Source organism: Haematobia irritans, chromosome 3 (genome assembly GCF_050003625.1).
Source record: "Haematobia irritans isolate KBUSLIRL chromosome 3, ASM5000362v1, whole genome shotgun sequence".
In the NCBI taxonomy this organism is placed as follows: Eukaryota; Metazoa; Arthropoda; class Insecta; order Diptera; family Muscidae; genus Haematobia; species Haematobia irritans.
The window spans coordinates 16722765-16750562 of record NC_134399.1 but is presented as its reverse complement, the minus strand read 5'-3'; the positions used below and the strand labels follow the sequence as shown (position 1 = coordinate 16750562).

Sequence of the window (27798 nt, the reverse complement as noted above, 5' to 3'; positions counted from 1 at the left end):
GTCAGAAATTTTGTCAAATTTTTTACTTCTATAGAAAATTTTGTCCAAATTTTATTCTTATAGAATTTTTTTTTGTTGAAATTTTATTTCTATAGAAATGTTTGTCAAAATTGTATTTCTATAGGAACATTTACTCAAAATTTTATTTCTATAGTTTTTTTTTTTTTAAATATTGTTTCTATATAATTTTTTTTAAAAATATTATTTCTATAGAAAATTTTTTCCAAAATTTTATTTCTATAGAAAATTTCGTCAAAATTTTAATTCTATAGAAAATTTGGTCAAAATTTTAATTCTATAGAAAAATTTGTCAATATTTTATTTCTATAGAAAATTTCGTCAAAATTTTATTTCTATAGAAAATTTTGTCAAAATTTTATTTCTATAGAAAATGTTGTCAATATTTTATTTCTATACAAAATTTCGTCAAAATTTTATTTCTATAGAAAATTTTGTCAAAATTTTATTGATATAGAAAATATCTAAAAGCTTAGATAAACTCGAAGCAATGTAACATATGCAGGCATACTAGCATTGTAAAGGGTGATTTGTTAAGAGCTTGATAACTTTTTTTTAAAAAAAAAACGCATAAAATTTGCAAAATCTCATCGGTTCTTTATTTGAAACGTTAGATTGGTCCATGACATTTACTTTTTGAAGATAATTTCATTTAAATGTTGACCGCGGCTGCGTCTTAGGTGGTCCATTCGGAAAGTCCAATTTTGGGCAACTTTTTCGAACATTTCGGCCGGAATAGCCCGAATTTCTTCGGAAATGTTGTCTTCCAAAGCTGGAATAGTTGCTGGCTTATTTCTGTAGACTTTAGACTTGACGTAGCCCCACAAAAAATAGTCTAAAGGCGTCAAATCGCATGATCTTGATGGCCAACTTACCGGTCCATTTCTTGAGATGAATTGTTCTCCGAAGTTTTCCCTCAAAATGGCCATAGAATCGCGAGCTGTGTGGCATGTAGCGCCATCTTGTTGAAACCACATGTCAACCAAGTTCAGTTCTTCCATTTTTGGCAACAAAAAGTTTGTTAGCATCGAACGATAGCGATCGCCATTCACCGTAACGTTGCGTCCAACAGCATCTTTGAAAAAATACGGTCCAATGATTCCACCAGCGTACAAACCACACCAAACAGTGCATTTTTCGGGATGCATGGGCAGTTCTTGAACGGCTTCAGGTTGCTCTTCACTCCAAATGCGGCAATTTTGCTTATTTACGTAGCCATTCAACCAGAAATGAGCCTCATCGCTGAACAAAATTTGTCGATAAACACATTTCGAACCGAACACTGATTTTGGTAATAAAATTCAATGATTTGCAAGCGTTGCTCGTTAGTAAGTCTATTCATGATGAAATGTCAAAGCATACTGAGCATCTTTCTCTTTGACACCATGTCTGAAATCTCACGTGATCTGTCAAATACTAATGCATGAAAATCCTAACCTCAAAAGAATCACCCTTTAAAAAGACTGACTATATGGCGGCCGGTAAAATTATAGTATAATGGAATAAAAAGTAAAAACAATACATAAAAATATGCACCAGTCAGAAATTTTGTCAAATTTTTTACTTCTATAGAAAATTTTGTCCAAATTTTATTCTTATAGAATTTTTTTGTTGAAATTTTATTTTTATAGAAATTTTTTCAAAATTTTATTTCTAAAGAAAATTTTGTCAAAATTTTATTTCCGTAGAAAAATTTTGTTAAAATTTTATTTCTTATTCTACCATTTTTGGTAGAATTCTATGAATTGTGTATTAAACTATGAATTAAAATTAAACAAATTTAGTTTTGTGTTTTTTTTTTCATTTCGTTATTAATGATTTTATTTATTTCTTAATTCGTATTTTATCTTCTTTTTCATGTAGTATTTCAATTTTATTATTAATTTTTTGTGTAAACTTTGTCTTTTTCAATTTCTTCCTATTATAAATGATCGCCCCCATTTTCAGAAAACACCGATACAACAAAATTAACTAACAAATAGTTTTTAAACTATAAATGTTAGCGTGAAAATTTTCTCTTACTCGCCAGTGAAGGATTTAACTACCAATAGTACTAGGATTAAAGCTAACTTGGAGCAAAGATATTTGGAATATTTTTGTTTTTCACTTAAAGGTCTTTAAATGCCTATCGGCACAAACTGAAAATGGGGCTTATTTTCTTATATTTGCGTTATTGTTTTCACGATTCTTTTTTAATTTTCGTATTTATTTTTTAGATATATATATTACTTATTAATGTGTAAATATTAAGACTAGCCTTCTTTTATAAATTATTCCATTTTTTTTTCAACGCAATAAATCATCTACTACACTTAATTGGTTTTCCCGTTTTCATTCACTCAAATCAGTCTGATGTGACTCAATTCTCTTTCGTCCATTTGTTTGTTTTGTTTGTTTGTATATAGCCCATTATAAATTACATAGGAATAAATTTGCTAAAGGATATTAAATATTTTTTTACAAAAAATCTGCTGCAGTTTCTTCACTCTAACTGTAACGGTGTCATGAAAGAAAGAAATTAGTTTTCCGTTATGGACATAGAAGGGAAACGGAAATTATCATTAAACACTTACAGAGATATTACCGGTGGAAACAAACATTAAAAAAAAAACTCTCGTAAAATTAAATAAAAACAACAATAAAAAACCCTTGAAATTATTCCCTCAATGCGGCCTTTTTGGATTTCTTTGTAGTGCTATGTGTGGTTGTGGGGCTAGTGGTTGATGGTGTGCTGCTATTGCTGTTGGTTTTATGTTTGTGTAGACGTTTATGATAGCTTTGGGCCAAGGAATTTACAATGGAGAGCACAAAGTAACACACCATACAAATGACAAATGTTTCAAAGATTTTCGAAAGTAAATTGCCTGCTTCCGCGGGTGTGGCATTACGTTGACGATGTAGACGTTGTTTTTGGTTGTTAAGGAATCCCTTAAAGGGTTCTTGCAGTTTTTTACCAATCACAGGAATGGCCGATAAAGTGTCAACGGCTTTTTCAATGAGCGTCTCGTTAAAGGCAATAATAACAAAAACTTTCTGTATATGCATTTTAACAATGGCTTTACCAATTAAAGTGGCACCAAAGAAAGTCCAAAATGGCACTAGGAAATGACCGCATGTAATACCAGCCAAATCGAATAAAGGATTTGGTATCTGAAAGAAGAAAAAAATAGATTTCCATAAAAAAATTAATTTTCAAAACAAAAAAAGAAAAACAACTCAAACTTACGCTAGCACAAGCCAAAATGCCAAAGAAACCAATGCGTTCCACTACCCGTTCCATAAACAATTTTCCCCTATCCATTAGACTTAAATCTTTTTGATTGCGTTTGGCCTTCAGTGCTTCAAATTCAGCCAATTCTTCAGCATCGTCAGGATCATAGCCGGACAAACGAGCCGCTTTAGCCATAAAATATGGAGGTAATTCCCCTAGAGCTGTACCAGCTCCCCAAAGGAAAGCTTCAAGTCGTACTTTGGACATAATACTCCATATGTTTGGCACTTGTTTCTCATAGGGTTCATCGGGACAAATGATGCTGCAAGAGAAAGATGAAAATATGTAAGCACAAGAGTATAGACGTAGGGCATTAAAAAAACTAAGAAAGGACCACAGGACCATAGAAATCTGTTTTTAGCAACTCCTATACACACTTTTGGTAATATTGGCGGTTGAAGAGCAAAATTTTATCTGTATTAAAAATTTTACCAAAATTTTATCTTTTGTCCAAATTTTATTTCTATAGAAAATTTTATACAAATTTTACCTCTATAGAAAATTTTATCAAAATTGTATTTCTATAGAAAATTTTGTCAAAATTTTATTTCTATAGAAAATTTTATCAAAATTGTATTTCTATAGAAAATTTTATCTCTATAGAAAATTTTGTAAAAATGTTATCTCTATAGAACATTTTGTCAAAATTTTATCTCTATAGAAAATTTTGTCAAAATTTTATTCTATAGAAAATTTTGTCAAAATTTTATTTCTATAGAAAATTTTGTCAAAATTTTATTTCTATAGAAAATTTTATACAAATTGTACCTCTATAGAAAATGTTATCAAAATTGTATTTCTATAGAAAATTTTGTCAAAATTGTATTTCTATAGAAAATTTTGTAAAAATTTTATTTCTATAGAAAATTATATCAAAATTGTATTTCTATAGAAAATTTTGTCAAAATTTTATTTCTATAGAAAATTATATCAAAATTGTATTTCTATAGAAAATTTTATCAAAATTTTATCTCTATAGAAAATTTTGTCAAAATTTTATCTCTATAGAAAATTTTGTCAAAATTTTATTTATCTCAATAAAAAATTTTGCCAAAATTTATCTCTATAGAAAATTTTGTCAAAATTTTATTTCCATAGAAAAGTTTGTCAATGTTTTATCTTTATAGAAAAATTTGTACAAATTTTACTTCCATAGAAAATTGTGCCAAAATTTTGTTTCTATAGAAAATTTTGTCGAAAATTTTATTTCTAAAGAAAATGTTATCAAAATTTTATCTCCATAGAATATTTTGTCAAAATCTTATCTCTATAGAAAATGTTGTTAAAATTTTATCTCTATAGAAAATTTTTTTCAAAATTTTATTTCTATAGAAAATTTTGTCAAAATTTTATCTCTATAGAAAATTTTGTCAAAATTTTATCTCTATAGAAAATTGTGTCAAAATTTTATCTCTATAGAACATTTTGTCAAAATTTTATCTCTATAGAAAATTTTGTCAAAATTTTATCTCTATAGAAAATGTTGTCAAACTTTTATCTCTATAGAAAATTTTGTCAAAATTTTATCTCTATAGAAAATTTTGTCAAAATTTTATTTCTATAGAAAATGTTATCTAAATTTTATCTCTATAACAATTTTTGTCAAAATTTTATCTCTATAGAAAATTTTGTCAAAATTTTATCTTTAGAGAAAATTTTTTGTCGAAAATTTTATTTCTAAAGAAAATGTTATCAAAATTTTATCTCCATAGAATATTTTGTCAAAATCTTATCTCCATAGAAAATGTTGTTAAAATTTTATCTCTATAGAAAATTTTTTTCAAAATTTTATTTCTATAGAAAATTTTGTCAAAATTTTATCTCTATAGAAAATTTTGTCAAAATTTTATCTCTATAGAAAATTGTGTCAAAATTTTATCTCTATAGAACATTTTGTCAAAATTTTATCTCTATAGAAAATTTTGTCAAAATTTTATCTCTATAGAAAATGTTGTCAAACTTTTATCTCTATAGAAAATTTTGTCAAAATTTTATCTCTATAGAAAATTTTGTCAAAATTTTATTTCTATAGAAAATGTTATCTAAATTTTATCTCTATAACAATTTTTGTCAAAATTTTATCTCTATAGAAAATTTTGTCAAAATTTTATCTTTAGAGAAAATTTTGTCAAAATTTTATCTCTATGGAAAATTTTATCTAAATTTTATCTCTATAACAATTTTTGTCAAAATTTTATCTCTATAGATAATTTTGTCAAAATTTTATCTCTATAGAAAATTTTGTCAAAATTTTATCTCTATAGAAAATTTTGTCAAAATTTTATCTCTATAGAAAATTTTGTCATAATTTTATCTCTATAGAAAATTTTGTCAAAATTTTATCTCTATAGAACATTTTGTCAAAATTTTATCTCTATAGAAAATTTTGTCAAAATTTTATCTCTATAGAAAATGTTGTCAAACTTTTATCTCTATAGAAAATTTTGTCAAAATTTTATCTCTATAGAAAATTTTGTCAAAATTTTATTTCTATAGAAAATGTTATCTAAATTTTATCTCTATAACAATTTTTGTCAAAATTTTATCTCTATAGAAAATTTTGTCAAAATTTTATCTTTAGAGAAAATTTTGTCAAAATTTTATCTCTATGGAAAATTTTATCTAAATTTTATCTCTATAACAATTTTTGTCAAAATTTTATCTCTATAGAAAATGTTGTCAAAATTTTATCTCTATAGAAAATTTTGTCAAAATTTTATCTCTATAGAAAATTTTGTCAAAATTTTATCTCTATAGAAAATGTTGTCAAACTTTTATCTCTATAGAACATTTTGTCAAAATTTTATCTCTATAGAAAATTTTGTCAAAATTTTATCTCTATAGAAAATTTTGTCAAAATTTTGTCTCTATAGAAAAATTTGTCAAAATTTTATTTTAATTGAAAATTTTGTCAAAATTTTATTTCTATTGAAAATTTTGTCAAAATTTTATCTCTATAGAAAAGTTTTTCAAAATTTTATTTCCATAGAAAATTTTGTCAAAAATATTTGTCAAAATTTTATCTCTATAGCAAATGTTGTCAAACTTTTATCTCTATAGAAAATTTTGTCAAAATTTTATCTCTATAGAAAATTTTGTCAAAATTTTATTTCTATAGAAAATTTTATCTAAATTTTATCTCTATAACAATTTTTGTCAAAATTTTATCTCTATAGAAAATTTTGTCAAAATTTTATCTCTATAGAAAATTTTGTCAAAATTTTATCTCTATAGAAAATGTTGTCAAACTTTTATCTCTATAGAAAATTTTGTCAAAATTTTATCTCTATAGAAAATTTTGTCAAAATTTTATTTCTATTAAAAATTTTGTCAAAATTTTATCTCTATAGAAAAGTTTTTCAAAATTTTATTTCCATAGAAAATTTTGTCAAAATTTTATTTCTATAGAAGATTTTGTCAAAATTTTATCGCTATAGAAAATTTTGTCAAAATTTTATTTCTATAGCAAATTTTGTCAAAATTTATTTCTATAGAAAATTTTGTCAAAATTTTATTTCTATAGAAAATTTTGTCAAAATTTTATTTTTATAGAAAATTTTTTCAAAATTTTATCTCTATAGAAAATTTTGTTAAAATTTTATCTCTATAGAAAATGTTGTCAAAATTTTATCTCTATAGAAAATGTTGTCAAAATTTTATCTCTATAGAAAATTTTTTGTCAAATTTTTCTATATATAGAAAATTTTATCAAAAATGTATTTCAATAGAAAATTTTATTTCTATAGAAAAAAATTTCAAAATTTTATCTATATAGAAAATTTTGTCAAAATTTTATCTATATAGAAAATTTTGTCAAAATTTTATCGCTATAGAAAATTGTGTCAACATTTTATCGTGTATAATTGGGAGGGTTCAACTATGAAAACTATTTCTATTGTTCAACCTAACCTAACCCAATAGTCTAACCTAACTTAAGGTTGTTATTTAAGGCTCGCAAATTGGTTCAAAATTTGCATTACAAATCACAAATCAAATCTCAAACTTTTTTATTTAAATTACTTACTCATCTGGATATGGTGGCTTGGGGAAATTCAATGAATTGCATTCATATGCAGCCAAAGTCACACTGGCTATGTGTGGGCCCAAGTACAGCAAAAATGTATGTAGACCGGTGCCTAAACCCACCGAAGATAATATACCCAAACCAGTCCAATAGACCACAAACCATGTATTTTGCTTAAGAAACTCCACAACCACTTGATGGGGTCCTGGTAATTGATAACATATAGCTATAAAACTAGCTAATATTGCATATACACAAATCCATATTTTTCTTTGTAATAATCTAAAATAAAATTAGAAAAAAACATGAGTAAGTGAATGTTCATGGCTGTTGATTTAATATCATCGATACTTACTTTCTGCCTAAAGTCTTAACAAGTTCAATTATTTCTAAACTACAATATGACAATGTTTTTATTGGATGTCTCCATAATACTAAAGCTTCACGTTCGGCTTTGAGCTTCTCCTTTTGTTGTTTACTCAAGGGCTTTGTTTGTTTCATATTCAATGGTAGATTTCCGTTGTTAACTTTCTTGGTATGTTGGTGTTGAGGAGGTTGTTTCTCCAATGTCTTGGACTTTGTGGGCGATTCCTTTTTTGTGGACGAATTGGGGTAGGTAAGGGAGGAGTTGGAGGACGAGCTTTGATTTGAGGTCTTTTGCTTGTGAGAATTCTCTACATTTTTCCTTTGTCGCGCATTGTTTGTTTCTTTATCCTTCTTCGGATGCTGTGACATTTAAGTAGAATTACTAAAGTTGCCAGTTATTAGAGATTTACTTATTTATTGTTTTTTTTGTCCTTTGGCAAATACCCCAATGTTTTCCTGTCTGCTGCTGCTGTTGCTACTTTTTACAAAATTAAATAAATACTTTTTCTAATGCAGTTGTTGTGTATGGTTTTGGTTTGATGTCTTGGAATTGCTTTAGTTTCCTCTTTGTTTTTGATTTGGCGTTTATAAAAAATCTCTTATAATATGCTTATAATGTAGTATGGGGATGGTAGTAAAGCTACGGCTAATAGTACTGGGTAGTCCTACTAATTGTGGCTGTTGCCGTGGTTTCTTTTATTGGTGGTCGTAGTGGCGGTGTATTAGTTGTGGTTTTTATTCTACTGTTTTATTGGTATCAAGCTGAAATCTTGTTTCAGTTTACCTTTATGATCCTGTCTGGAAGGAAAAAGAAAACAACATGAGTGGTGGAAGAAAATTTTAAATCCCTAAAAGATAAGGAATTATTTATGAACAAAGGGATTCTTTTAAATCATTTATAAGCCGCAATGTAGTCAAGGTATAATATAAAGGAGTTTTTCTACACGTTAGTTGTTCACTTCGTAAACCCATTTAGTCCTGGCTTTGCTTACACCCGTCAAACCGTTTGTCCAACTATGAATGTTTTATCCAACTAATGAAATGTCGTTCAATTTCCTCTAGTATGATCATTTTAACCTCATTTATTAACCGATCTTCTTTAGACAAGTTGGAAAAATATTGCTCATATTGAGTAGGATTTAGAAATGGCTCTAATATATATGCAAAGTTACCGTAGATAATTTCTCGCTCTCAATAAACAAACAGCAATTATATACAGCAGTAAGTTCGGCCGGGCCGAATCTTAAATAACCCCCACACCATGAATCAAATATAAATATATATTCCTTTGAAAACTCTTCGTTGTAGCGGGTTGATAATATATAGAATTTCATGGGGGGTTTGATGACAGACCCTCACTGCAGTCGGCGACCCTCACTGCAGTCGGTCCTACATACCGGGGTCGACACAAGGAACTCCACCTTGTCCAAGGACTGCAACCCCCCCACGGGAATACAAGCACGTATGAAAATCCAAAGACAAATTTAAAGATTCTACCTATGAAGACTCGATCAGATTCTGGATTTATAACAAGCATTTTTATTTGAGTTTTAGAGAAATAACGAACATCTTCTCTAGGTCTACATGAAAATGATGAACTAACGCCATGATTTGAAATCAAAAATCTCTAGATTTTTTTCCCTCATTATTGAAATGCTTAGAAGAAATAAAATCTGGAAATTTTGCTTTCAGTTTCGTGCAATTTTCAAGATCAGTGCTCCTGCTATACCCTCCAGAAGTGGCATCGGTCTATATGGAGGCCTCACCAAATGGCCCGCTAAAAATTAAATCCGTTAAAATTTCAGGTAAATTTGATAACAACAACGGTTTATATAAGCCCAAGGAGTTAAATGGGGAAATCAGCCTATTCGATGCTATGCCAAAAACATGCACCGATGAAAAACCTACAGAACCAAGACCCAAAATTTTTTATCACAATGGACTGAATAGTCTAAGTGAGCCTGAATCTTAATCGGGCTGCCACTTTAACCTTTTAACCTAAGACCCAAAATCGGAGGGCGGATTTATAAGGGGGCTATATTAAAATCTCTACCGATACACAATATATTCGGGAAGCCTATTTATGGCCCTAAAAACCTCTAGATTTCAAATTTCCGGCAAATCGGATTGATAATACGGTTTCTAGAAGCCCATGAAGTAAAATTGGGAGATTGGTCTATGTGGGGGCTATAGCAAAACATGGATCGATAAACGCTATTTTCGGCAAATCTATCTGTAGTCATAAAATACCTTCTAGATTTCCAATCTCTAGCAAATCGGATCGAAAATACATTGTCTAGAAGCCCAAGAAGTAAAATCGGGAGAACGGTCTATATGAGGGCTATAGCAAAACATGGATCGATAGACCCTATTTTCGGTAAACCTATTTATGGCCCTAAAAAACCTCTAGATTTCATATTTCCGGCAAATCGGATTGATAATACGGTTTCTAGAAGCCCAAGAAGTAAAATCGGGAGATCGGTCTATATGGGGACTATAGCAAAACATAGACCGATACGCCCCATTTTCGCTACACCTATTTGTGATACTAAAATACCTCTAGGTTTCAAATTTCAAGTAAATCGGATTGATAATATGGTTTCTAGAAGGCCAAAGAAGTAAAACCGGGAGATCGGTCTATATGGAGGCTATACCAAAACATGGACCGCTAGGCTCCATTTTCTGCACAACTGTTTGTGGTTCTAGAATACCTCTAGATTTCAAATTTCCGGCAAATCGGATTGATAATACGGTTTCTAGAAGCCCAAGAAGTAAAATCGGGAGATCGGTCAATATGGGGGCTACACCAAAACATGGACCGCTAGGCTCCATTTTCTGTTCAACTATTTGTGGTTCTAGAATACCTCTAGATTTCAAATTTCCGGCAAATCGGATTGATAATACGGTTTCTAGATGCCCAAGAAGTAAAATCGGGATATTGGTCTATATGGGGGCTATACCAAAACATGGACCGCTAGGCTCCAATTACTGCACAACTATTTGTGGTCATAAAATACCTGTAGATTTTAAATTTCAGGCAAATCGGGTTGAAAATACGGTTTCTAGAAGCTCAAGAAGTAAAATCGGGAGATCGGTCTATATGGGGGCTATAGCAAAACATGGATCGATACGCCCTATTTTCGCTACACCTATTTGTAGTACTAAAATAACTCTAGATTTCATATTTCTAAAATAACTCTAGATTTCATATTTATTTGTGATACTAAAATACCTCTAGATTTAAAAATTCAAGTAAATCGGATTGATTACGGTTTCTAGAAGCCCAAGAAGTAAAACCGGGAGATCGGTCTATATGGAGGCTATACCAAAACATGGACCGCTAGGCTCCATTTTCTGCACAACTGTTTGTGGTTCTAGAATACCTCTAGATTTCAAATTTCCGGCAAATCGGATTGATAATACGGTTTCTAGAAGCCCAAGAAGTAAAATCGGGAGATCGGTCAATATGGGGGCTACACCAAAACATGGACCGCTAGGCTCCATTTTCTGTTCAACTATTTGTGGTTCTAGAATACCTCTAGATTTCAAATTTCCGGCAAATCGGATTGATAATACGGTTTCTAGATGCCCAAGAAGTAAAATCGGGATATTGGTCTATATGGGGGCTATACCAAAACATGGACCGCTAGGCTCCAATTACTGCACAACTATTTGTGGTCATAAAATACCTGTAGATTTCATATTTCTGGCAAATCGGATTGATTATAAGGTTTCTAGAAGCCCAAGAAGTAAAATCGGGAGATCGGTCTATATGGGGACTATAGATACACCTATTTGTGATACTAAAATACCTCTAGGTTTCAAATTTCAAGTAAATCGGATTGATAATATGGTTTCTAGAAGGCCAAGAAGTAAAATCGGGAGATCGGCCTATATGGGGGCTATACCAAAACATTGACCGCTAGGCACCATTTTCTGCACAACTATTTGTAGTTCTAGAATACATTTAGATTTCAACTATCAGGCAAATCGGATTGATAATACAGTTTTTAGAAGCCCAAAATCCCAAATCGGGGGTTCGGTTTATATGGAGCCTATATCAAAACCTGGACCAATATAGCTCATCTTCGACCTACCTGCCAAAAAAAAAAAACGAATCTGTGCCGAATTGCAGGACGATATCTCCATTATTGAAAGCTGTAACGTGATTACAACAGACGGACATGGTTATATCGTCTTAGAATTTATCCCTCATCAAGAATATATATACTTTATATAGTCGGAAATCGATAATTCGATGTGTTACAAACGGAATGACAAACTTATTATACCCCCATCACAATTCTATGTTGGTGGGTATAAAAAGTAGGAGGTATTAAATTCTTTTCCCTTCCCTTCTTGGACTAAAATAATTGTTTAAAATTATTTAATAACATGCCACCATTACCTGATATTCTACTTAACCATGTTTGACAAAAATCGTCTATAAAATATTTAATAAAGTTCATTGATAAAGGTCCATTTTAAACGGTAAAATCCCCCATGAAAGAATGTCTGACAATTTTGTCACTTCCCCACAACAAAAAGCAATCATCTAGCTATGACTTAATGTAAAATTGACAACAAACAACCAGTTTATGTCCAGAAAAGAGGAAACAAGAAACGACCCAAATAAGACAAAAACTTTACCCAATTTCATAAAAACCTGTTCTTTTTTATATTTAACCTTTTACAACCATTTCATATTTTGTTTTTAATTAAAAACTCAAACGTTACTTTTATGACCTTTAAATTGTTAGGGTAAAATCTTGGAAAACTTTAAATACCGTATTAGACATACACACACACTTTTACACAGATAATAAATGTATTTTTATTGGCAAATGGTTCATAAGGAGAAAAGCAGGTAAGATGACATTTAAAATAAAATTTTGACAAAATTTTCTATAGAAATAAAATTTTAACAAAATTTTCTATAGAAATAACATTTTAACAAAATTTTCTATAGAAATAAAATTTTAACAAAATTTTCTATACAAATAAAATTTTAACAAAATTTTCTATAGACAAAAAATTTTGACATAATTTTTTATAGAAATAAAATTTTGACAACATTTTCTATAGAAATAAAATTTTGACAAAAGCTTCTATAGAAATAAAGTTTTGACAAATTTTTCTATAGAAATAAAATTTTGACAAAATGTTCTAAAGAAATAAAGTTTTGACAAAATTTTCTATAGAAATAAAGTTTTGACAAAATTTTCTATAGAAATAAAATTTTGACAAAATTTTCTATAGAAATAAAATTTTGACAAAATTTTCTATAGAAATAAAATTTTGACAAAATTTTCTATAGAAATAAAATTTTGACAAAATTTTCTATAGAAATAAAATTTTGGCAAAATTTTCTATAGAAATAAAATTTTGACAAAATTCTCTATAGAAATGAAATTTTGACAAAATTCTCTATAGAAATAAATTTTTGACAAAATTTTCTATAGAAATAAAATTATCAATGTAAAACCTTTTTTCGGAGGGTTCAAGTGTGGTTTTTGTTGGGTTTAATAAACTGCCTGAATTTATTCTGATAATTGGTTGATAGTTTTGCTGCAAGTAGAGGATGCTGATGAGGAATGTGGTAATTCCGAAACGTGCGTCCATCCAACCATCTTGCAGTCTATAGGGCTTTGCCCAAATAAATTTGACAAACATTCTTTTCCTCTGTTGGTTAAGCTACTCTTGTAGTTTAGTCAATGTATGGTTTTAAGCTGAAATAAAAAAACGACAACAATGCTTAAAGAACAAAACCAACAATAACAAAACAAAACAAATGGAAAAAGAAGAGGAGGCACGCTCAAAATAAACCCAGCCATGTGAATTCAAATCGATGATTTGACAGTGGCATAGGAAAAGAGATATGTTTGTTTCGAATTTATTTGGCATAAGCCGGCTATCAATGTAAAACCTTTTTTCGGAGGGTTCAAGTGTGGTTTTTGTTGGGTTTAATAAACTGCCTGAATTTATTCTGATAATTGGTTGATAGTTTTGCTGCAAGTAGAGGATGCTGATGAGGAATGTGGTAATTCCGAAACGTGCGTCCATCCAACCATCTTGCAGTCTATAGGGCTTTGCCCAAATAAATTTGACAAACATTCTTTTCCTCTGTTGGTTAAGCTACTCTTGTAGTTTAGTCAATGTATGGTTTTAAGCTGAAATAAAAAAACGACAACAATGCTTAAAGAACAAAACCAACAATAACAAAACAAAACAAATGGAAAAAGAAGAGGAGGCACGCTCAAAATAAACCCAGCCATGTGAATTCAAATCGATGATTTGACAGTGGCATAGGAAAAGAGATATGTTTGTTTCGAATTTATTTGGCATAAGCCGGCTATCAATGTAAAACCTTTTTTCGGAGGGTTCAAGTGTGGTTTTTGTTGGGTTTAATAAACTGCCTGAATTTATTCTGATAATTGGTTGATAGTTTTGCTGCAAGTAGAGGATGCTGATGAGGAATGTGGTAATTCCGAAACGTGCGTCCATCCAACCATCTTGCAGTCTATAGGGCTTTGCCCAAATAAATTTGACAAACATTCTATTCCTCTGTTGGTTAAGCTACTCTTGTAGTTTAGTCAATGTATGGTTTTAAGCTGAAATAAAAAAACGACAACAATGCTTAAAGAACAAAACCAACAATAACAAAACAAAACAAATGGAAAAAGAAGAGGAGGCACGCTCAAAATAAACCCAGCCATGTGAATTCAAATCGATGATTTGACAGTGGCATAGGAAAAGAGATATGTTTGTTTCGAATTTATTTGGCATAAGCCGGCTATCAATGTAAAACCTTTTTTCGGAGGGTTCAAGTGTGGTTTTTGTTGGGTTTAATAAACTGCCTGAATTTATTCTGATAATTGGTTGATAGTTTTGCTGCAAGTAGAGGATGCTGATGAGGAATGTGGTAATTCCGAAACGTGCGTCCATCCAACCATCTTGCAGTCTATAGGGCTTTGCCCAAATAAATTTGACAAACATTCTTTTCCTCTGTTGGTTAAGCTACTCTTGTAGTTTAGTCAATGTATGGTTTTAAGCTGAAATAAAAAAACGACAACAATGCTTAAAGAACAAAACCAACAATAACAAAACAAAACAAATGGAAATAAAATTTTGACAAAATTTTCTATAGAAATAAAAAATGTTGATAAAATTTTTTATAGAAATAAAATTTTGACAAAATTTCCTATAGAAATAAAATTTTGACAAAATTTTCTATAGAAATAAAATTTTGACAAAATGAAATATCTTCAGCATCCTGCATGTAAGACAGACAAATTGAATTGCCAAAGCAAAGGCCATATCGGAAAAATATTTTGAAATTTTCTAAACAAAAATTACCAAACCTTTTGTCGTCATCGAAAAATGTTTTCAATTGATCATCATCATCATTTTGATATACATATTTACACAGGTCTATGTTTCACAATTCCACCTTAAAATTTATTATTAAATTTGTCTATCTCACAACTGCACAATAATATTGTAGCTACATTTGTGTACAATATAGATTTAATTAGCTCGTGTAAAGTTACATAAATAACGCAATTTTTGTTGTAAATTCTTTATTATCGCAAATAATTGTTTACATTATTTGATTTTGTTTTGCGTCTTTATAGTTTGTATTAGACAACAACGCATTAATTAGCTATGGGACCATAAACTGGTTATACGAACACTATCATATATCAATCGATGCATATTGATATCTAAAATTTGGACATTTTGGAACTGGAATACTGATGGTGAAACAAATGGATGGGTTTAGACCCCAACTGCCCTCTCTTAGAATTAATAACTTTTTTTTACAAAATTAAAATTAGTAGAGCCTACACACAAAAAAATTTCACGAAAATTTCACGAAATTAAAATTTTAATTGAGTTTTAAAAAATATTCAATTAAAAATTTAATTGATTCAACAAATTTTTTCATTGAAACAAAAATCAATCACAAAAATAATAGTATCAATTAATTTTTTAATTGGGTCAATGAACTTTTTAATTGACCTTCAATTAATTTTTTAATTGATACTATCATTTCTGTGATTGAAGACATTTCAATTAAAAATTAATTGTATCAACTAATTTCGTGATTGAATCAGAAATTTTTTTTTGTGTATATTAAAGGGTCATAATACTTGATAAGATTTACAGAGTGGCTGATATGTAATACAACAAAGTTTTTGCATTTTTTTCAATTTTATTCAAAAGCAAAAAATGTTGGAAATAAACTCAACAGCCAGGCTGAAAAAAAGTTTTCCCATAGAAAACCTTATTCAGCCAGGCTGAATAAAAGTTTTCCCATAGAAAACCTTACTCAGCCAGGCTGAATAAAAGTTTTCGTATAGAAAACCTTATTCAGCCGGGCTGAATAAAAGTTTTCCTATAGAAAACCATATTCAGCCGGGCTGAATAAAAGTTTTCCTATAGAAAACCATATTCAGCCGGGCTGAATAAAAGTTTTCCTATAGAAAACCATATTCAGCCGGGCTGAATAAAAGTTTTCCTATAGAAAACCTTATTCAGCCGGGCTGAATAAAAGTTTTCCTATAGAAAACCTTATTCAGCCGGGCTGAATAAAAGTTTTCCTATAGAAAACCTTATTCAGCCGGGCTTAATAAAAGTTTTCCTATAGAAAACCTTATTCAGCCGGACTGAATAAAAGTTTTCCTATAAAAAACCTTATTCAGCCGGGCTGAATAAAAGTTTTCCTATAGAAAACCTTATTCAGCCGGGCTGAATAAAAGTTTTCCTATAGAAAACCTTATTCAGCCGGGCTGAATAAAAGTTTTCCTATAGAAAACCTTATTCAGCCGGGCTGAATAAAAGTTTTCCTATAGAAAACCTTATTCATCCCGGCTGAATAAAAGTTTTCCTATAGAAAACCTTATTCAGCCAGGCTGAATAAAAGTTTTCCTATAGAAAACCTTATTCAGCCAGGCTGAATAAAAGTTTTCCTATAGAAACCCTTATTCAGCCAGGCTGAATAAAAGTTTTCCTATAGAAACCCTTATTCAGCCAGGCTGAATAAAAGTTTTCCTATAGAAACCCTTATTCAGCCAGGCTGAATAATAGTTTTCCTATAGAAAACCTTATTCAGCAAGGCTGAATAAAAGTTTTCCTATAGAAAAACTTACTCAGCCAGGCTAATACGTTTCTACGTTCATGGTTTTCTAATGTTATAATTATTTAACTGGAAAATTTTTAGAGATCAATATATAAGCAGAATTCAAAGTAAAGTTATGTGACCCCTTTAATAGCCCATTCACATTAGACTGAAAATCTACAAAAAGTGTGGATTTGAAATCCCTTGTTTTATAGGACTAATGACAGTTGAAATATAGATAAAATGGATTTTGGAAGTATAATGTGAATGAGCTATAACAATAATTGTTTAGACACGCATAGGAAATAAAGAAACTGTGACTTTTTTTAAACGAACCCAATACCCACCTTCCTTCCCCCAATAAAATTAGGTCTGATTTCTCTTTGTATAATCACATGAAAGTGAGCCAATTCATTTGAATTTGTAAGCCAAAAAAACCTACCTTCTTTATACTGTACTTTGCCTCTTATCACCTGTCGTTGGAAGCATTCAATTTGAGACTACATTCAATATAAATAAATACAAGAACATACCCTCAATGTCTATGGCAAATGGTTAATGACCCACATATGGAATTGGAATATATAGATAGATTTCAAAACCAAGCAAAATACAAACAAAGCACAATTTGTATCTACAAAAATTAAAGTAAAATATTTTAACGTCTTTCCATTACGTATTTTTCACATAGTTTCGTCTTTGGGACGTCAACATTACTGATAAGAAAGTATTGCTTAATACGTTGTTTGCTTAGCAAACGCATTCTAAGATTAAAAGAGTAATGCTACCTAATAATACAGCAAACGTCGTCTTTCGATGCAAAGTCCAATACAAAGAAAGAGGCACTAGTTTCTCATAGGGGGCAGGAAGTCTTTTCTTAAAAAACAATAAGTTTAAATAAATTGATTTTCTTGTATATAAATTCCGGCAAAATTGTATCTATATACCGGCAAAATTGTATCTATATATTACCCAATTTTGATATATGGCGGGAAATATTAAATATGGTTTCAGGGGATTTACCTTAAGCGGTTTGCCAACGTTTCATTTCTTTTTTTTATAAATAATTGAGTTTTATATAAATATCAAAAATTAAATATATATATTGGTCATATTGCATGAGAAAAATTAACATGCGATACAGATGAACCAATGACAAGAAACCACACACGTTTTAGGCCATTGTTGTTGTTTTGTTTTATTCGGTGTTTTTGTTTTTAAGTTGTTGTTGAATTTTCCCCCTTCTAGAGAGAACGTGAGGTGGCAGACATTGCCTAACTATACTTACTATACGTGTACGTGGTATTATCTAAAATGAAAATGTAGCTATAATTCAACACACAACAAAGCCCATGTCACGATGATGCCAAATGGTAAAAATTTTTAATGAAAATGGGAATACAATTTTACTGGTACTAAATTTACTGATAATAAAAATGGAAATCGTCTCAGAATAATTAAAATAAAAATAAAATTTTGACAAAATTTTCTATAACAATAAAATTTTTCTATAGAAATAAAATTTTGACAAATTTTCTATAGAAATAAAATTTTAATAAAACTTTCTATAGAAACAAAAATTTTGACACAATTTTCTATAGAAGTCAAATTTGGACAAAATTTGCTATAGAAATAAAATGTTGACAACATTTTCTATAGAAACAAAAATTTTGACATAGAAATAAAATATTGACATAGAAAAAAAATTTTGACAAAATTTTCTACAGAAATAAAATTTTGACAAGATTTTCTATAGAAATAAAGTTTGGCCAAAATTTTCCATAGAAATAAAATTTTGACAAAATTTTCTATAGAAACAAACATTTTGACATAGAAATAAAATATTGACATAGAAAAAAAATTTTGACAAAATTTTCTATAGAAGTAAAATTTTGACAAAATTTTCTATAGAAAAAAAATTTTGACACAATTTTCTATAGAAGTCAAATTTGGACAAAATTTGCTATAGAAATAAAATGTTGACAACATTTTCTATAGAAACAAAAATTTTGACATAGAAATAAAATATTGACATAGAAAAAAAATTTTGACAAAATTTTCTACAGAAATAAAATTTTGACAAGATTTTCTATAGAAATAAAGTTTGGCCAAAATTTTCCATAGAAATAAAATTTTGACAAAATTTTCTATAGAAACAAACATTTTGACGTAGAAATAAAATATTGACATAGAAAAAAAATTGTGACAAAATTTTCTATAGAAGTAAAATTTTGACAAAATTTTCTATAGAAAAAAAATTTTGACACAATTTTCTATAGAAGTCAAATTTGGACAAAATTTGCTATAGAAATAAAATGTTGACAACATTTTCTATAGAAACAAAAATTTTGACATAGAAATAAAATATTGACATAGAAAAAAAATTTTGACAAAATTTTCTACAGAAATAAAATTTTGACAAGATTTTCTATAGAAATAAAGTTTGGCCAAAATTTTCCATAGAAATAAAATTTTGACAAAATTTTCTATAGAAACAAACATTTTGACATAGAAATAAAATATTGACATAGAAAAAAAATTTTGACAAAATTTTCTATAGAAGTAAAATTTTGACAAAATTTTCTATAGAAAAAAAATTTTGACAAAAGTTTCTATAGAAAAAAAATTTTGACAAAATTTTCTATAGAAACAAAAATTTTGACAAAATTTTCTATAGAACAAAAATTTTGAAAAAATTTTCTATAGAAACAAAAATTTTGACAATATTTTCTATAGAAACAAAAATTTTGACAAAATTTTCTATAGAAACAAAAATTTGGCAAAATTTTCTATAGAAATAAAATTTTGACAAAATTTTCTGAAGAAATAAAATTTTGACAAAATTTCCTATAGAAATAAAATTTTGACCAAACTTTCTATTGAAATAAAATTTTGACATTTTCTATAGGAACAAAAATTTTGACATAGAAATAAAATATTGAGATAGAAAAAAAATTTTGACAAAATTTTCTATAAAAATAAAATGTTGACAAAATTTTCTATAGAAACAAAGATTTTGACAAAATTTTCAAAATTTTGTTATAAAATAATTTCAAGGTATTTAAAATTAGTTTTACAATATCTAACATAGCTTCTTTATTACAATACATGTATAATAGGCCTTTAGTGGCTTCCTTTGTATTGATGTTTAATAAATGAAATGAAATGAAATAAAATTTTGACAAAATTTTCAATAGAAATAACAATTTTGACAAAATTTTCTATAGAACAAAAATTTTGACAAAATTTTCTATAGAAACAAAGATTTTGACAAAATTTTCTATAGAAACAAAAATTTTGACAAAATTTTCTATAGAAACAAAAATTTGGCAAAATTTTCTGAAGAAATAAAATTTTGACAAAATTTCCTATAGAAATAAAATTTTGACCAAACTTTCTATTGAAATAAAATTTTGACAAAATTTGCTATAGAAATAAAATTTTGACATTTTCTATAGAAACAAAAATTTTGACATAGAAATAAAATATTGACATAGAAAAAAAATTTTGACAAAATTTTCTATAAAAATAAAATTTTGACAAAATTTTCTATAGAAACAAAGATTTTGACAAAATTTTCAATAGAAATAAAATTTTGACAAAATTATCTATAGAAATAACATTTTGACAACATTTTCTATAGAAACAAAAATTTTGACAAAATTTTCAATAGAAACAAAAATTTTGACAAAATTTTCTATAGAAACAAAAATTTAGCAAAATTTTCTATAGAAATAAAATTTTGACAACATTTTCTCTAGAAATAACAATATTTTCTTTAGAAATAAAATGTTGACATAATATTCTATAGAAATAAAATTTTCGATAGGAATAAAATTTTGACAAAATAAGATTTTTTGTTTGGTAATTTTGGATAAAATTTTCTCCAAATTTTGCTAGGTTAGGATAGGTGGCAGCCCGTTGTATCAGGCTCACTTAGACTATTCAGTCCATTGTGATGCCACAGTGGTGAACTTCTCTCTTATCACTGAGTGCTGCCCGATTCCATGTTAAGCTCAATGACAAAGGTCGTCCGAGTCTGAACGGCGTTCCACATTGCAGTGAAACCACTTAGAGAAGCTTTCTAACACTCAGAAATGTCACCAGCATTACTGAAGTGGGATAATCCACCGCTAAAAAACTTTTTGGTATTCGGTCGAAGCAGGAATCGAACCCATGACCTTGTGTATGCAAGGCGGGCATGCAAACCATTGCACCACGGTGGTTCCCAAAAATGTTGGTAGATTATTTTTGGCTCGAAAAATTGGAAAAGTTAATTTTTGCAAATTAAAATTTAAAAAATGCAAATCTTGATAATGTAATCAATTAATTTTTTAATTGATACTATCATTTCTGTGATTGAAGACATTTCAATTAAAAATTAATTGTATCAACTAATTTCGTGATTGAATCAGAAATTTTTTTTTTGTGTATATTAAAGGGTCATAATACTTGATAAGATTTACAGAGTGGCTGATATGTAATACAACAAAGTTTTTGCATTTTTTTCAATTTTATTCAAAAGCAAAAAATGTTGGAAATAAACTCAACAGCCAGGCTGAAAAAAAGTTTTCCCATAGAAAACCTTATTCAGCCAGGCTGAATAAAAGTTTTCCCATAGAAAACCTTACTCAGCCAGGCTGAATAAAAGTTTTCGTATAGAAAACCTTATTCAGCCGGGCTGAATAAAAGTTTTCCTATAGAAAACCATATTCAGCCGGGCTGAATAAAAGTTTTCCTATAGAAAACCATATTCAGCCGGGCTGAATAAAAGTTTTCCTATAGAAAACCATATTCAGCCGGGCTGAATAAAAGTTTTCCTATAGAAAACCTTATTCAGCCGGGCTGAATAAAAGTTTTCCTATAGAAAACCTTATTCAGCCGGGCTGAATAAAAGTTTTCCTATAGAAAACCTTATTCAGCCGGACTGAATAAAAGTTTTCCTATAAAAAACCTTATTCAGCCGGGCTGAATAAAAGTTTTCCTATAGAAAACCTTATTCAGCCGGGCTGAATAAAAGTTTTCCTATAGAAAACCTTATTCAGCCGGGCTGAATAAAAGTTTTCCTATAGAAAACCTTATTCATCCCGGCTGAATAAAAGTTTTCCTATAGAAAACCTTATTCAGCCAGGCTGAATAAAAGTTTTCCTATAGAAAACCTTATTCAGCCAGGCTGAATAAAAGTTTTCCTATAGAAACCCTTATTCAGCCAGGCTGAATAAAAGTTTTCCTATAGAAACCCTTATTCAGCCAGGCTGAATAAAAGTTTTCCTATAGAAACCCTTATTCAGCCAGGCTGAATAATAGTTTTCCTATAGAAAACCTTATTCAGCAAGGCTGAATAAAAGTTTTCCTATAGAAAAACTTACTCAGCCAGGCTAATACGTTTCTACGTTCATGGTTTTCTAATGTTATAATTATTTAACTGGAAAATTTTTAGAGATCAATATATAAGCAGAATTCAAAGTAAAGTTATGTGACCCCTTTAATAGCCCATTCACATTAGACTGAAAATCTACAAAAAGTGTGGATTTGAAATCCCTTGTTTTATAGGTCTAATGACAGTTGAAATATAGATAAAATGGATTTTGGAAGTATAATGTGAATGAGCTATAACAATATTTGTTTAGACACGCATAGGAAATAAAGAAACTGTGACTTTTTTTAATCGAACCCAATACCCACCTTCCTTCCTCCCAATAAAATTAGGTCTAATTTCTCTTTGTATAATCACATGAAAGTGAGCCAATTCATTTGAATTTGTAAGCCAAAAAAACCTACCTTCTTTATACTGTACTTTGCCTCTTATCACCTGTCGTTGGAAGCATTCAATTTGAGACTACATTCAATATAAATAAATACAAGAATATGCCCTCAATGTCTATGGCAAATGGTTAATGACCCACATATGGAATTGGAATATATAGATAGATTTCAAAACCAAGCAAAATACAAACAAAGCACAATTTGTATCTACAAAAATTAAAGTAAAATATTTTAACGTCTTTCCATTACGTATTTTTCACATAGTTTCGTCTTTGGGACGTCAACATTACTGATAAGAAAGTATTGCTTAATACGTTGTTTGCTTAGCAAACGCATTCTAAGATTAAAAGAGTAATGCTACCTAACAATACAGCAAACGTCGTCTTTCGATGCAAAGTCCAATACAAAGAAAGAGGCACTAGTTTCTCATAGGGGGCAGGAGGTCTTTTCTTAAAAAACAATAAGTTTAAATAAATTGATTTTCTTGTATATAAATTCCGGCAAAATTGTATCTATATACCGGCAAAATTGTATCTATATATTACCCAATTTTGATATATGGCGGGAAATATTAAATATGGTTGAGGTTAACACATTTCAGGGGATTTACCTTAAGCGGTTTGCCAACGTTTCATTTCTTTTTTTTTTATAAATAATTGAGTTTTATATAAATATCAAAAATTAAATATATATATTGGTCATATTGCATGAGAAAAATTAACATGCGATACAGATGAACCAATGACAAGAAACCACACACGTTTTAGGCCATTGTTGTTGTTTTGCTTTATTCAGTGTTTTTGTTTTTAAGTTGTTGTTGAATTTTCCCCCTTCTAGAGAGAACGTGAGGTGGCAGACATTGCCTAACTATACTTACTATAGGTGTACGTGGTATTATCTAAAATGAAAATGTAGCAATAATTCAACACACAACAAAGCCCATGTCACGATGATGCCAAATGGTACAAATTTTTAACGAAAATGGGAATACACTTTTACTGGTACTAAATCTACTGATAATAAAAATGGAAATACGTCTCAGAATAATTAAAATAAAATATTAAAATAAAAATAAAATTTTGACAAAATTTTCTATAGAAATAAAATTTTGACAAAATTTTCTATAACAATAAAATTTTTCTATAGAAATAAAATTTTGACAAATTTGCTATAGAAATAAAATTTTGACAAAATTTTCTATAGAAATAAAATCTTAATAAAACTTTCTATAGAAATAAAATTTTGACAACATTTCCTATAGAAATACAATTTTGACAAAATTTTCTATAAAAATAAAATTTTGACAAAATTTTCTACAGAAACAAAAATTTTGACAACATTTTCTATAGAAACAAGAATTTTGACACAATTTGCTATAGAAATAAAATTTTGACAACATTTTCTATAGAAACAAAAATTTTGACATAGAAATAAAATATTGACATAGAAAAAAAATTTTGACAACATTTTCTATAGAAGAAAATTTACGACAAAATTTTCTGTAGAAATAAAATTTTGACAAAATTTTCTATAGAAATAAAATTTTGACAAAATTTTCTATAGGAACAAAAATTTTGACAAAATTTTGACAAAATTTTGACAAAATTTTCTATAGAAACAAAAATTTTGACACAATTTGCTATAGAAACAAAAATTTGACAACATTTTCTATAGAAACAAAAATGTTGACATAGAAATAAAATATTGACATAGAAAAAAAATTTTGACGTTTTCTATAGATGAAAATTTACGACAAAATTTTCTGTAGAAATAAAATTTTGAAAAAATTTTCTATAGAAATAAAATTTTGACAAAATTTTCTATAGAAACAAAAATTTTGACAAAATTTTCTATAGAAACAAAAATTTTGACAAAATTTTCTATAGAAACAAAAATTTTGACAAAATTTTCTATAAAAACAAAAATTTGGCAAAATTTTCTATAGAATTAAATTTGGACAAAATTTTCTGAAGAATATAATTTTGACAAAATTTTCTATAGAAATAAAATTTGGACCAATCTTACTATTGAAATAAAATTTTGACAAAATTTGCTATAGAAATAAAATTTTGACAACATTTTCTATAGAAACAAAAATTTTGACATAGAAATAAAATATTGACATAGAAAAAAAATTTTGATAAAATTTTCTATAGAAATAAAATTTTGACAAAATTTTCTATAGAAACAAAAATTTTGAAAAAATTTTCTATAGAAACAACAATTTTGACAAAATTTTCTATAGAAACAAAAATTTGGCAAAATTTTCTATAGAAATAAAATTTTGACAAAATTTTCTATAGAAATAAAATTTTGACAAAATTTTCTATAGAAACAAAATTTTGACAACATTTTCTACAGAAACAAAAATTTTGACAACATTTTCTATACAAACAAAAATTTTGACATAGAAATATAATAAAATATTGACAAAATTTTCTATAGAAATAAAATTTTGACATTTTCTCTAGAAATAAAATTTTAACAAAATTTTCTCTAGAAATAAAATGTTGACAAAATTTTCTATAGATATAAAATTTTGATAAAATTTTTGATAGGAATAAAATTTTGACAAAATAAGATTTTCTGTTTGGTAATTTTTGGTAAAATTTTCTCCAAATTTTGCTACGTTAGTCAGCCCGTTGTATCAGGCTCACTTAGACTATTCAGTCCATTGTGATGCCACAGTTGTGAACTTCTCTCTTATCACTGAGTGCTGCCCGATTCCATGTTAAGCTAAATGACAAAGGTCGTCCGAGTCCGAACGGCGTTCCACATTGCATTGAAACCACTTAGAGAAGCTTTCAAACAATCAGAAATGTCACCAGCATTACTGAGGTGTCTCACTTAGACTATTCAGTCCATTGTGATACCACATTGGTGAACTTCTCTCTTATCACTGAGTGCGCCCCATTCCATGTTAAGCTCAATGACAAGGGACCTCCTTTTTATAGCCGAGTCCGAACGGCGTTCCACATTGCAGTGAAACCACTTAGAGAAGCTTTCAAGCACTTAGAAATGTCACCAGCATTACTGAGGTGGGATAATCCACCGCTAAAAAACTTTTTGGTGTTCGGTCGAAGCAGGAATCGAACTCACGACCTAGTGTATGCAAGGCGGGCATGCAAACCATTGCACCATGGTGGTTCCCAAAAATGTTGGTAGACTATTTTTGGCTCGAAAAATTGGAAAAGTTAATTTTTGTAAAATTCGAATTTTAAAAATTTGTCGCTTTGTAACAATCTTTAAAATCGACTAATCGACTGAAGTTGTTTGAAAATACAGCTAAATTCGCTAATCGATATTCTAATTGTCCTTATAAAGAAATTGGACTAATTGCAACTTTAATGAAAAAGTCGAAAAGTCAAATTTGAATTTAAATCGTTATTTAATCCAGCTGTTTTGTTAGAAAGATAAATTTTACAAAAGTCAAAAGTGAACGAAATATTTAAAAAGTTACAAGAAGATCGACTTATTCCAAATTTTGACTAAATGTCGACTTTTTTCAATTAAAAAAATGCAAATCTTGATAATGTAGAAGAGTCGTCTTTTTTATTCTCATTACAACCCATTCTATGTGGAACCCATTTTTATGATTTGACTACCTGTAGATTATTGCACTTTTCTTAATGGATAGGATTCGAATTTTGTATAATTTGAAAAAATGAAAATTAAAGTGCAATTTTTAAAATTTTTTTAAATTCCAAACGTCGGCCCTTTTGATTCTGATTACAACTCCTTGTTTATTTTAGGTGATACCACAGTGGCTAACTTTTATCAATGACGAATTCAAAACTCGAATTCGAATTAAGGCTTCTAAGTTTGGTTTTATTTTATAATTGCAATTTCTCAAAAATGTAGAAACTTAATCAACGACATCTAAAAATTTCTTAAAATCGTTAAAATTCCATCGATATCTATGAAATCCCCTTTCCTTCGAAAGGCTAAGTGAAAATTTTATTAATGAGCCCACATTGACTATGTCGCATGTGAAATAGAGACTAGGCCCTTTCCAAAGACTTTAGCACAGATTTTCAAATCGGGAATATATTCATAAGACTATCCACTATGCGAAAAATAAGGCTCTTTCATAAGACTGTCCACTATGCGAAAAATAAGGCTCTTTCGGAAAGTCTTCAGTTAATCTGTCCATAGTTTTTGTTAGAAAGAATCCTGTGAAACGGGGACCGCAGCCGTAGAATTCGAGACCGTTGTACGAATATTAATCGACTGGAGGTATATAGACAAGGTTCTTTCGAAAGGTCTTCAGCTTATCTTTCCAAGTGTTACAAAAAATCTGTTTACGCGGCACACTGCAGTATGGAATTATGGCATTAATACCTCCATTAGTAAGATCAACGATAGGATTCCCACATAGCAGCAATAAATATGGCAACTACAAAAAAAAATACGACAACCCAAGGGAAAAACTTCAACTTTGTCCCAAAAGCAGGGATGATGAATATGCTTCTTTATTTATTTAAATAGTTTTTGATTATATGTTTCTTTGGAATAAAATATACCGCAGCTATTTGCTTTGAGTAAATATTAGCAAAAACAAATAAAAACTTACGGCCTATTGGCAATGTGATATCTAAGAATATCCTTCACTAAATGAACTCACATTACATAGAGGGTGGTGTGTTGGGGTGTGTCGAAGGGGTGTTTTTTCCTTAAAGTTTTCTCACTCTCTATCACTCTTTTGTTCTTTAATTCTCTCAAATTTATTACATATATCCCCCTCTCGTAATAACAACAACAATGGTATCCAACAAAAAAAAAACTTGCAAAAAAACGAATCAGAATAAAAAATTGTGTTTTTGCTATTGCAGACCATTATATTTTCTCATGCTCGTGCGTTTTCTTTTTTTTAATTACCCATTAATAACAACAATTGCATACTTCCGCGTTTGTTGTTAGTTTATCTTTAAACGTTGTTTTTGTTTGTTTAGAACGACGACAAATGATTTGTCACTTCGTTTCAAGTTTTTTCTTTCTTTCATACACTTCACTTAACATCACGAGATTTACCTTATTTCAACTTATGATTGAGGCGAATATAAAATATGTATTAAAACTTTATTATAATTTAATTAACATTATCTATCCTCTTTCGAACCGCACGCGAATGGGTATTTTTTTAATTAATTAACCAACCTTTGGTGCGGGTGAAGAATAAACTGACGGAACGCTTTTGAATTATGTTGTTATGCAGCAGAAATTCAACTGAAT

At 28.8% G+C, this 27798-nt stretch overlaps 1 protein-coding gene across 4 annotated transcripts; it reads right to left on the bottom strand.

The window, feature by feature from the left end:
* Window positions 1-1797: 1797 nt before the first annotated feature.
* Tango5 (Transport and Golgi organization 5) lies at window positions 1798-27758 on the bottom strand. 4 transcript variants are annotated; one of them, XM_075298764.1, is made up of 5 exons: window positions 27598-27758; window positions 7669-8477; window positions 7314-7595; window positions 3245-3551; window positions 1798-3168 (listed from the first exon to the last, which is right to left on the bottom strand). In XM_075298764.1, exons 2-5 carry the CDS (start codon window positions 8046-8048, stop codon window positions 2674-2676), a joined length of 1464 nt encoding a protein of 487 aa, XP_075154879.1. In that variant the 5' UTR covers window positions 8049-8477; window positions 27598-27758; the 3' UTR covers window positions 1798-2673. The 4 variants fall into 4 exon arrangements, with proteins under 4 accessions (XP_075154879.1, XP_075154880.1, XP_075154881.1 ...); XM_075298765.1 differs by having other exon boundaries at window positions 7669-8473; window positions 27598-27747; XM_075298766.1 differs by lacking the exon at window positions 27598-27758 and adding an exon at window positions 27445-27562.
* Between the last annotated feature and the right edge of the window lie 40 nt (window positions 27759-27798).

Excerpts from the sequence above, each read along its gene's own strand:
- Tango5 (XM_075298764.1), bottom strand. The coding sequence starts at position 8,048 with ATGTCACAGCATCCGAAGAAGGATAAAGAAACAAACAATGCGCGACAA. Across the intron at positions 3,552-7,313 it reads AAGCCACCATATCCAGATGA|CATCATTTGTCCCGATGAAC; the intron begins GTAAGTAATTTA and ends TTTCTCTTGCAG. Across the intron at positions 3,169-3,244 it reads GCATTTTGGCTTGTGCTAGC|ATACCAAATCCTTTATTCGA; the intron begins GTAAGTTTGAGT and ends TTCTTCTTTCAG.